Genomic DNA, 12,372 nt, shown 5'->3' on the forward strand with positions numbered 1-12,372 from the left:
TGTTACTTCTCTTCTTTAAAAAAATATTTCTTATTTTTTGTAAAAATTTAAGCTAAACCAAGTCTGTATATGTAGAATTAGTAAAGAGGAGAACTTATTTACTCTTTCTTTTTTCATTCATTCATTTATCATATCATAATAAGCGTATTTTGGCGATTTTTAGTTAATTTTTGTTATGACAATTGTCCCATTGTTTTGGCTACTTCCACGTCTTCTTCTTCGTCTTTCGTTTTCACATTGAGCCATGACATACATTTATATTTCATAAGAGATACAAGGATTTAAATATTAAGAGATGAGAATGAAAAGAGAAATGTCTAGGATAAGGGGAGGTAGAACAAAGGATTATTTACAGTTTCCCCCAAACAGAGGAAAAGAGAGTAAGTGAGAATTCACACGACATAGAAAGTGTAAAAAGAGAGCTTTCGATGATTAATATTTACACCAAGATGATAACCTTCCTCCTCCTCCACAATGTGATACTAAACATTACTGTGTCCAATTGCCGTGGTCGGATATAGCTCCTCTGAATATTTCGGACGACATTCAGCACAAAACCATTTACCCTGTGGAGCCACCATAATGCCCACACACTCAAAATGAAACCATTCGATTAGACAATTCTCACCATCACAGGCTATCATTTCGGAAACCTCGTCGTAGGGACAGCGACAGTAACAATAAACCGATTCACCTTCTCGGGCCTGTCTAGCGCCGGCCGGTGGCCGTATGGGATAGCGAATATTGTTGGCCTTAAAGTATTGCAGCGTTGCAAAGTCAGGATTTGGCAAGAGGGCAGGTGGTATTTTGTGATTGAATGCTTTCGTCTGGGGTGATGGTGGACGAGGTGGTTGCGAGGGCAAGATGGGAGCAGTTGCCGAATTATTGCCAAACTTAATTTTGGGCTTGAAGCCCACCTTCGATGTTGTAGGTGTGTGCAAATTGGGCGCGGTTGTGGTCTCATCATCACTACTGGTGTCCGAGGTATTGTAGTGGTCCACTTTGGGCGCTTCATGGTTTCGTGTGGTATTAAGACCTATTTCAGAGGGTCTAATTTTTAGCGTCGGTATGGGTGGTAGTTTTCCCTCTCCTTTCTTCTTCGATGGCCGTTTACGTGCTGATTTGTCACCACCTGTCAATGATAGGCGCGATTTCTTTTTACCACTGGATGTGCCGGTAAAGCTGCTGTTGCCAAACAAGTTATTGGCAGCACTGGCTGGGGTTTTTGGTGTCTTATGACTCTTATTCTTGTTGTTGAGTATACTCTTCGAGGGTGTGGGTAGATCTTCTTTGCGCCATGTCAACTGCGGTGGTGGTTGTGGCTTGAAGGCTCGCGAGCCAATCATCAATGGTGGCCCATTGGCAATATTCTCATCGTCACTGGTGTAACCATAGAATTTATTGGGTCTTCTGGCACGTTTGGATCGCTTCAGCGAACCATCGACATCAGAACAACTGCTGCCTTCACTCATGCGATGATGACCAGCACCACCACCGCTAGCACCGCCATATGGTGGCATTGTGATGGGCCTGGGTGTCAATGGTTGTTCATTGGAGTGCATCAACACTGGCGGTGGTGGGGCATAAATATTCTGAGCTGTCACAATATTGGGATGTGTTGGATAAACCACCGGAGCCATAGTTGTGGGTAATGGCTCCATCACAGGATTCATCAAAGATGTTTGAGGCATAACACCATGCGTTGGGTTAATCAAATCTTGATTTGCCAAATTAGTATGTTTCGTAAGAGGAATTTGCGCCGGCGCAATTTGTTCTGTGCTATGGCCATGACCACCTTTACAGGATGATTTGCGATCTCGCTTCTTCTTTTTCACCTTGATTTTGGGCCGCTCATTGGAGGCCACTTCTTCTGGCAATGATGGCGTTGAGGGCCTACTATTCTCCACAATATCAAAGTTATGCGAAGGCGATAACCTCGTTTGAGCCATAAGCTGAGCTCTTTTCTGGGCCAACAATTCTGTGGCCAGTTTTTGTGGATGTTCATCATAGAACTCTTCATCGGTTTCTGATTCATTCGTTTCCAAATCACTCTCATAGATCAACGGTTCTTTTGGTGGTGACGGTGGCCTAACTTCCTCTACTTTCTGTTGATCTTCTTCATCTTCAATGTTTATAACATCGTTCCCAGAATTTTTGTTAGGCTGTTTGAGTGGCGATGCACTTTCACTGCGCTTGCGCATACGATCACGTTCTGATTTTTTGCGATGTCTCTTTCGAACGGATGCATTGGATGCAACCGAAGAATCAGTTTCTTCAGATGAGGATGATGATGACGAAGATCCTGAATTGGATGAGGAACATGAACAGTTGGAGCCACAAGAACAACTGGAGTCAGAATCTGAGCTTGAATCACTTGAGGAGGACGATGCATCGGATCTTCTAGATGTACGTCGAGGCGATTTACTCTGCTTTCTCTGTTTAATGGGAGATGTTTCAGGAGTTGAGTCAATGTCTGGCTTTTTGAAAATGGGCTCCTTGGGTGCTGCAGGCGGTGGAGGCGGTGGTGGTAGTTCGTAGAGTTTGCAATAATCATGATCTGATAGAGCAATGTGAACAGGGCCATACATAATGCCATTGTTGTTTTCTTTGGGTTCAGTTGATTTTTCCTTTTCGCCATTTTGATTTTTCAGGAAATTTTGCCAAATTTCTAAAACTTTACCCGGTTGCGACGATTCATCTGGATTAAGATTTCCCGTTTTGGATGCCTCATCACCTTCTGTTTCGGAGGGTGGTGATAACATTACCCTAGGCATGGCATCTATTTCACTGCGGGTCTTCGAATCGGAATCAGAATCATCACCACTAGAATCGGTTTCGGAGAGATTGGGAGCTGCGAAATTCAAATCCTCCAATAAATCCTTACGCCGTTTACTCTTCTTACGTTTCTTGCGGGGCGTATCTGCGTCTTTGGCATCATTTTCTTTAGATCCTGTGGTTTCTGCCTTTGCTTCGCCTCCAACTTTTTCTTCCTTTTTGTCGTTAAATTGATCTGGAGTTTCCATTTTGAGGTTGCCACCATCTTCCTGTTCATCCACATCCATTGGTTCTTTCTTTATGACAATATCTGGCTTTATGTCTGTGGAAGTAGCATCCGTTTTCACATCCGCATTACTGGAGTCCATGGCAAAATTTTCCTTGCTGTCTTCAGATTTTTCTGGTTCAACAGGTGGTGGTGGTGGTGGCAAATGTATAGCTGCATGTTTGAGCAAAAGTTTCCTTGAAATGAATTTCTCCTCACAATCATCTTCAATACAAGGATAACGGAAATCTCCCGAGTGTATGCGTTTGTGGACCCTCAAATACATGGCCTTGGAGAAGCAAAGATTGCAAACCTCACACACAAATGTTTGGGGTGGTATACAAAAATGATAAACATGTGGCCACTTCTTCTGCAAGCATTTCTTGCAGATGGTACTCTCCGTGCCATGCTTCCAAAACAAATGCTTCGTAATGTCCAATTTATTGCGGTAGGCAATGCCACAACGGTAACACAAATGATGCAGCTTGTGCTTCCATACGTGGGAGGACAGTTTACTTTGATCACGACAATCCTCCAGACACACGTCACAGGCAAAATGCTTTTTACGCAAATGCACCATAAGACGAAATGGTGAGGGTATATTCTCCAAATCACACAAACAACAACGAAACTGGACATCAAACACGGACACTTTATTGGGAGCTCCAGGGCAAATGTGGCACAGGATTTCACTGAAGCTAAAGAAGTTGGCACGACACATGAAACACAGGATGGCGGTGCGCAAATGCATTTTACGATTGTGCAAATAGAGTTCCTTGTGCGTTGAGGCCACTACACGACATTGGAAACATTCGAAAATACGTTCATTGAAGGGTTTGGTGAATGCCCCATTGCCCAGGGTACAATAGCTATTGGCATTGAAATAATGATTCTCCAAATCGGGAAGGAAACTTTTCAATTTAGCCACTATGGTATCGGCTTTCAATTCCTCTGCCGTTATGCTGTCAACAGTGGCCGTGAAACGATGTTCGGCAATCATATGCAGTACTAAACTTTTGCCATTGACTGCAATGCGCCGGGCATGATTGCAGTACAGACAAGTGTGGTAGACTGTTTTCAAACAGATTCTAACAAATTCCACAATTTCATATTTATCCAAAGGTTGATCCAATTGCAAATCTAAGGTTAGCGTATCCTCATCGGCAACTTCAATGCCATCTGCTGGTGGTAATTTTACAGGTTGTTGCAATTGTTGATCATTCTCTGGATGGGATGTTGTTTCTAGAGGTTTTGTAATGGTCTCATCTGGTTCCTTGGTATCACAAACATCAATATCAACTTCTTCTTCTTCCTCGTCTTCTTCGGCATCTTCTTGCTGTTGTTTGAATGTGCTTTGAGGATCTTCACTAGTAGTTTGCTCTGTGTTCGCGGTACTTTGAGTTTGTGGCAAAGATTCGGAATGTTCATCCAATTGCTGGGATTCGGTATTTTGTGATAATGGGAGATTGGCTTCTTCCTCCTCCTCGTCCTCTTGCGATTCTTCTTCCTGTTTTTCTTGTGGCTCTTGTGAACGAATTTCTTCTTCTTCTTCTTGAGTGGAATTTCCATCATCATTATCTGTTGTCTGTGTGGTTTCCATTGTTTCATTATCCGCACTTTCCTTGGAAGAATTTAGCTGACCATCACCACTACCGGGGCGTTTGGATTCCTCTCTGGAAATAAAAAAACGAAATGTATAAGTACTACTATAACAAGAGGTGGGGAAAATATCAAGCTTACCCAAAAATAGTCTGTGTTGGTTGGGCTGTAATGGTCTCATCAATGTCCATCATATCACTGCCAATGGTATCACGTCGTTCCTGAGCCACATGTGTGGAATTACTGTTTTCATTGTACATTGTTGAGATTAATGATGTGTTAACGACTGCCTGAGACAATTGTGGCATCTCGTCCACCTCCGATTGACTTGTGGTGGGCTGCCTTATCAAAGATTCTTCATTTTCGGCAAATCGCTGACGATTGAATGGCTCATCACTTTGTGATATCGTGGCCCTACGCGGTGTAAACCAACGAGAATTGGGTGAGGCTGGTGGTGTTGGCGACCAATTGTGATCAGCTGTTCTTATACTACTCTGCGACAGGGTTGGCTGACGTGGCTCCACAAACAGCTTGTTCTGATTGTGACGGAAGGAGGTTTTCTTGGTACGTTTTATATCCTTTTTGGTGCGTTCAATCTCCTGCATGATACGTACCAAATTGGAATTCGGTTCATCCAATGAATCATCATCGTCCTGCGATAGTGAATGATGTACAGTTGCCCTACTTTCCCTACCACTTTCATTGTCATCTTGGGAGTTGCCAGCTTCAGTGGCAGATTCAGTGACGGAGTTTTGTTCGTTGTCTTGAGAATTGGCAGGGGTGGTTTCGCTAAGCATATTTTGCATTTGCTGTTGCTGCGTTTCTCTAATTGTCTCGTCATTTAGGGAATTGTTGGTGTTATTATTACTACTATTGTGGTTGTCCTGCTCTTCATCTGCCTCAGCCTCAGCGTCATTGTCATCATCGCCATCTGCCTCGGCTTCTTCGCTTTCCGAAGAAGAAAGGGCATCATCCACTGGTTTTTGAAACTCTTTGGGTACCCGCAGTTTAAATTTGGGCACCACAAGTTTAAGTGGAGGTACTTTTTTAATTGGACTCTCAACTTCGTGTTTTTCCTCCTCCTGCTGCGGCTTCTCCTCGACAGCCACTTCATTAGGTTTTTCGGTGTTAATGGCAGTTGGCCTATCTGGTGGCACCTCAATTTCCATGGGTGTTGTTCTAAACTGCCGCTGTTGCCACAAGTCATTTGAGGCTGGAGTTTCTGTAACAGGCGCAGGTGGAACATTTGATATTTGCAATTGTGGTTGTTGCTGCTGTTGTAATGTTGGCGGTGCTAATGGAAGTTGATTATTCACATTACAGGATTCATCGATGACCATATTACTGCTACTGTTGCTATCTTCGCTATGCATAACATTTGTTGGAGGAGCTGGTGGTCGTTTAACAATACGGCCACTATCACAGTTCAAATTGGAATTGGATGATGATATTGTGGTGGGAGGATTTAATGGAAATTGGGAACCAACTGCTTGTGTGGTGGGAGGCAACAAGGCGGGAACATTGAAATCCATTGGAGGCCTAAGAAAAACATTAGATTAGAAATTTTTATACAAAACATACATAGAGTATCTTCAACATACCTTTCCTGTGCCTGTGACTTCTGTGGAGAAGGTGTCTTCTCCTTTTTCTTCTTTAGTTTGGAAAAACGTTTACTATCCGGATGGGCCTTACACTGATTGGTATGCCGGCCTTTTTGGCCACACAACGCACACGGCTTGATGTATTCCGAGCAGTCGTGTTGCGAGAATTGATCCTGTTCCTTGAATACATGTTCACAGGTACAGCACATAAGAAAACGCGTCTCCAATGGATATCCCTCCATTTGTGGTATACTTTTACGCAGAGATTCCTCAGAATTGAAATGGGTTTGCTCCAGGTCATGTTTGATTTCCAAATGCAATGCCAATTTCTCTGCTGTGGGAAAGAAACGAACACAATACATACACATGTGTCGGTTGTGGATTTCCCGAATGTGCAGAAATAAATTCCAATTTTCATGAAACGTATTACAGCTGGAACATTTGTAGAAACGCTTTTTGCTAATTACTGGAGCCGTGGTATTGGCTGGCATTTCTCCCAAGGGCATGGTTGTTGCCTTAGTTGGTTCCAGGGTTAAGCTCATGTTGGTATTAGGAGGTGGTGTGCATGCTGCAGGTGGTGGAGTTGTAATTTTTGCAACTGGCGGTGGAGCAACTGGCATGGGAAATAAGCTGTGCTGCGACAGACACATTACTTGATGTTCGGTTAAAGCTGCTAGAGAATCATAGCTCCCAACTTTACATTTGAAACAAAGATATTTTGTTGTTGGTGTCTTGAGCACAGCCGGAAGAGGGTTGCTGGGATCTAAAGAAATGGGATTTGGCTCTGATATTGACACTGGTGTTGATAACAAATCAGTTGGTGGCAAAAAGGGAGGAACAGCCTGTGGCATCAAGGGTGGAGATGTTACACCCATGGGAGTGGTGGCTTGAGAATTGCCTGTTGTATACACTGATTGATTGCTAACATTGGGCGCCATGATGGGTTTCTCCAGTTGCTGTAGTAGCAAGGATTTAAAAGCAGGTTGTGGCTGTGCAACAGGTTCCGCATGCTCTTGATGTTCATTTATTTCGGTTTTTATTGCCAAATTAAAATTATCAATCACTGCTTCCGGTTGCCTATCATGGTAAGGGAATTTTACAGAGGTACCATTTGTTTCAAATCTCTCGGTTGTATTCGAATTTTCTGTAGCCATTTGAAAATTTCCTTCTTCTCCGTATTCTTCATTTAAATGCAATTGCTTTTGTTTGGGTTCTAGAGTATAACCCCCAACATCATCACTGCTGCGGGATAGCTTACGTTTTAGACAAATTTTAAGTGGCTTAACTTTCTCTTCCTTGGCTGTCTCATCCATAGGATGATCAATAACCAATTGCTGGGATGATGATGTTGAGTAGGATGCTGATGAAAGCATTGAAGCACGACTGGCCTCATCATCGGGATTAGTGGTAGCCAGAGGTAAGTGTGAAGGAGATGGGCTATGTGGTTGTTGTTGTTCCCTAAACAATCGTGGAGATGGACTTTGTTCCATTTGTCCTCTCAAAAACAAATGTTCTCTATTTTCATTATTTTCTCCCATGTTGTTGTTTTGGGTTTCTTCATTGATTTTTAAATTGGATTCATTATCCGAATCATCATCTGAAGAATCACTCATATGGCTGTTATCACTTCGATGTTGGGGTTCGGTTGCTGGAAATTCAGGCATTTCTTCTTGACTGTTTTCGTTGTGAAAATCAATTCGAGCCTCCTCACTTTGTGGTAATTGCAATGAAGAGGCAGGGGACTTGTTTTGAGGAATATCTTCATCATCAGCGGCGTCAGCACTTGCTGTAGACATTTCCTTTTGATAGTCGCTAGTGTGTTCTTCATGTTGTGGTGAACTCAAAGGAGAATTAATGGGTGAGCTTTTGGGTGTCATATCAACTGTTGGTCGTACTTCTTCCTGGTTTTGTGATAATGTGGAAGGTGATTTTGCCTCTGCCGTTGTAGATTGTGGTGGATGTGGAAACGTCAATATACTTTGTCTACTGTGATTGCTTACATCATCATCAGCCCCATCAGTTTCCCTGCATTTCATATCATCATTATCACTCTGATGCCCATGATCATAATGATCACCATTTAATTTTGGTGTTTGAGATTGTTTGCTTTCTTCTCCATTATCTACAATTTCTTCTTGCACATCTTCTCCGTCATGATGATGTTCATTGGTAAGATAGGAGGCATTATCAAAAGAACTCCAACTCTTTGTTGTTTTCATGTCTTCTTTATCTAGTGAAGAATTTATGTTGTCATTCGATTGGGAATTTTCATTAACAAATGCTACATTTGTAGGTGATGGTGGTGGTGGCGGGGATTTTGTTGTTGTTGTATCCTCTTCATTTGCTATACTCTCGTCGGGTTCTCCTCCAATTGTTGGCATTTGTTCCTCCTGTCCATGGCCTTCTTCTTCAACATTTTCTATACATGGATTTGTTGTAGCTGCTGCTGTTGTTGATTGATTGCTTAAATGTTCATCTTCTTCCATAGATGAGGTTTGGGGAACATTTCTCAAGGGAGTATTCGAAGCGCTTTCCTGATCATCCTCTCTTAGGGGAGACGCTTGTTTTTCTTTACCATCATCATCTCGGCTGTTTTCTTCAATTGTGCGTATGACTTGTTGTGCAGGTAAGCTAACATCATCCTCTTCCATTGTTTTTGAGCGTTTACTCGGTTGACTTTCTTGACTTTCATCATCATCTATATCAAATTGATAAAGAATACGATGATTTGGATTGTCTTTATTTTCTCGTTTAGATGTTCTTTCACTTCCATGTGGAATTTCTACTCGATTAACCTCTTCTTCTCTTATTACCACATCCTCTGCTTGCTTAACTGGGTCATCTTCATTTGTTTCTAAATGATCCTTTTGTTGCCCTTCTGGCTCATCTTCAATAACTTGGGTGGTTGTACCAACTTCCATGGGAGTTGTTGCTAAAGGAGTGGGAGTTTGTTTCCTTTCTCCTTCGTCTTCTTCATCATCACTTTTTAATAATTCATCTTCTTGTTCCATTGAAACATAGTGTGCACTGGATTTTCCTCTTCTTGATGCACACGAAGTATTATTATCCTTTGTATCCCCTTCATCTTCATCTGATTTCAATAGTTCATCTTCTTCTTCATCAGTATATTGACAATTTGGAATTTCATTTGTGGTTTTCTTTTCACATGGCTGATCATGATCTTCATTTATGTCCATTGTTTGCTCTTGTGGTTCTTGTTGCTCCACCATCTGATGTGTTTCTTCATGTGTTGTTGCTTTCTGTTCCTCCTTATCTTGCTCTCCTTGGCATATATCCATTGATTCAGATTCTGACTGATCTTCATGATCTTTATTTACTTTAGTTGCATCCACCTCCTCTTGTTGTTGTGGTTCTTGTTTCACCTCTATTTCTTGGGGTATATTTTCTTCCTCCTTCGTCTCCACCTCTTTATTTTCATCTTGCAATTCTGTTGATTGTGGTGATGTTGTTTTTGTTTGTTGTCCTGTGATTTCTCCATCGCTTGATGATTTTGCATTCTGGGATTCTTGAGCATTTTGTTCTTCTTCTTTTACAATTTTAACATTGCCTTCTAGCTCTCCATCATTGTTGGAGGACTCTTCTGTTGAATTTTGTGTATTTGAATATGAATCTTCAGTTTCTACATCGTCTATGGCTTGATGTTGTGGTGAATTTTCGATTGGTGTAGAATCTAAATTGCTATCTGTAACATGTGTCGTCGTATCTGGTTGTGGTGGATTAAGAGTTTCCATAATTTTTTGGCTGTGTACTGAAAAAAAAGAGTAGAATGATTATTAGTGTTACATAAAAAACAGAGAAATAGGGGGAGTATTCAAAAATGTGTAAACAAAAAAAGTTCAGGTAATGGATGACAGTTTTACAAATAAGAAACGGTGGGAGTTTCGATATAGAAGATCGGAACATCAACAAAAGGACGTACATTTATAAAAAAACGCAAGATTTATTGGAGATTGGAGATATCTTTAATTTTTGCTGATGATAATACCAAAAATGTAATGATGATCATCATCATGTGCACCGGAGTTATAATGATATTATGGAATACCAGGAAGCTGATGAAGATGATGATGCAAGCACTCGCAGTCGATAATGTATATTAAAATCACTATCTCCACCACAATTTTGAAAGGAAGAGGCAAGTTATCCTTAAAGTCTATCCCAAAATGAAAAAGATACGAGAATCGCGAATTTCCCATTGAAAAACAAACTGGCGAAGTAACAGCCAAGACTTCACGAATAAATTCACCTTGGGTTCTTCACGAAATTAAAAAAATGCTAGTGATTATCATAAGTAAATATCCATATCATTAATAATAATGAATATATCCCTCAAAACAAATCCCATTCCTCTTCTTCACTACATTTTCCACAAAGTGAGGAGGACCAAATTGATTTTCATAATGAACACAGTCAAGAAGAACACTCCATTAGCTTCTAGAAACGGAACTTCTTCATCAGACATGAGTGATTCTTCAGACCATGATGGGGGTGATGACTCTTCATTGCCACGAATTTATTTTCATAACGAAAACAGTCAAGAAGAATCATCTCAATTTCCAGCAACCGAACCCCAACATCAATGTGATAACAATCGCATGAGTGTTTCTTCAGATGATGATTCGGAATATGAAGCCAATTTAAAAATCAAATAGGGAACAATTATTTTTGAGAGGACAAATGGAACAAAGTCCATCTGCTCACTTATTTAGGCACCACCAACCACATTGCCCATCTCCTTCACACATACCTCAGGGTACCACTGATCCCGATGATGATGTCAGTCGTGCTTCAATATTTAACATTATCACTGTAACTGTTTATTGATCATCCCATGGATGAAACAGCCAAGGAGGAGAAACTTAAGCCACTTAAAATGTGTCTCAAATGTAAACTATCCCGCAGCAGTGATGACGGTGGTGATTATTCTCTAGACCCTAAACAAAAGCAATTACATTTAAATGAACAGAAAATGCTAATATAAGTGAGAGATTTGAAGCAAATGGCAGTCCTGTGAAATCTCCTTACCACGATAGACAAAAAGGAGTTGTGGCATATAATTTTAATGTGGCAATAAAAAACGAAATAAATGAACAAAAAGAACCTTTGCCCAGCTTGCATTTAAATCCCTGCCCAATGTTAGCAATTAATCAGTGTATACAACAGGCATTTCTCAGGCCACCACTCCTATGGATGTAACATCCCATCCTTGTTGTCTTCACAGGTTGTCCCTACCTTTTTGCCACCAATTTATTTGTTATAAACATCAGTGTCAATATCAGAGCCAAATCCTATTTCTATAGATACTTGTAAACCGCTTTCGGCTATGCTCATGACACCAACAACAAAATATATTCGTTTCAAATGTAAACTTGGGAGCTATGATTCTCTAGCAGCTTTAATCGAACATCAAGTAATGTTCGGTTGAAGCTGCTATTTGCTCCACCGTCAGTTGCAATAATTATAACTCCACCACTTGCAGAATGTACACCTCCCAATACTACCATGGGCTTAGCCCTTGAATCAACTAAGCCAACAATCATCCTCCTGCAATTTCGGAGAGTGAGAGGCTCCTACCTAGGCAAACCCGTCCGGATACAGCACTTGCAGAATGCACACCTCCCAGCAAAGCCCTATCGACACACATCATTTATTCAATTGTCCGTCCGAGCCTACGAGTCTATTGCCTATAGTCTTATGACTAAAGCCAATAGAGGTGGCACAATTTCTTCAAATCCGAATTCCTAATAATTAATTAGGGTCAGTTCCGTTTGGCCAAAGAATATTATTATTTTTGGGTAGTTTATCCTTTACTAGGTTAAGCATTACATATGCATATGTAATTAATCTTTAATAGGCCTGAAGGTTTTGAGTTATAAGTGGATAAAATGGGCCTAAAATATTATTTTTGTCTATTTTCTAGTCGCTCTAAATGCCACAGTTATAAGCCGAACATCACAAATTTTCCACGGGATTGTGATTTGACCTTCTAACTAAATCAAAATACAGTTTCGACAGTGATCGGTCAATATTCAGCGACAACTTGTGCTTCTTATGGCGTAAATGTTCACTTTGAGAAAAATGATCTGGAACAGTAATCAATGTACAAAAGAG

At 41.0% G+C, this 12,372-nt stretch overlaps 1 protein-coding gene across 1 annotated transcript; it reads right to left on the reverse strand.

The window, feature by feature from the left end:
- Positions 1-482: 482 nt before the first annotated feature.
- LOC133337720 (uncharacterized) lies at positions 483-9,826 on the reverse strand. Its single transcript, XM_061545927.1, has 5 exons — positions 9,817-9,826; positions 7,850-9,766; positions 6,241-7,735; positions 4,781-6,178; positions 483-4,713 (listed from the first exon to the last, which is right to left on the reverse strand). The coding sequence occupies exons 1-5, from the start codon at positions 9,824-9,826 to the stop codon at positions 483-485; spliced, it is 9,051 nt and encodes a 3,016-aa protein (XP_061401911.1).
- Positions 9,827-12,372: the final 2,546 nt, after the last annotated feature.

The sequence above is a fragment of the Musca vetustissima genome, unplaced genomic scaffold (genome assembly GCF_032173495.1).
Source record: "Musca vetustissima isolate MV318-11 ecotype Yass unplaced genomic scaffold, APGP_CSIRO_Mvet_v1 utg3748, whole genome shotgun sequence".
NCBI classification, from domain to species: domain Eukaryota; kingdom Metazoa; phylum Arthropoda; class Insecta; order Diptera; family Muscidae; genus Musca; species Musca vetustissima.

Excerpts from the sequence above, each read along its gene's own strand:
- LOC133337720 (XM_061545927.1), bottom strand. Across the intron at positions 7,736-7,849 it reads AAGTGATAACAGCCATATGA|GACAAATGGAACAAAGTCCA; the intron begins GTGATTCTTCAG and ends TGTTTTTGAGAG. Across the intron at positions 6,179-6,240 it reads AAGTCACAGGCACAGGAAAG|GCCTCCAATGGATTTCAATG; the intron begins GTATGTTGAAGA and ends TGTTTTTCTTAG.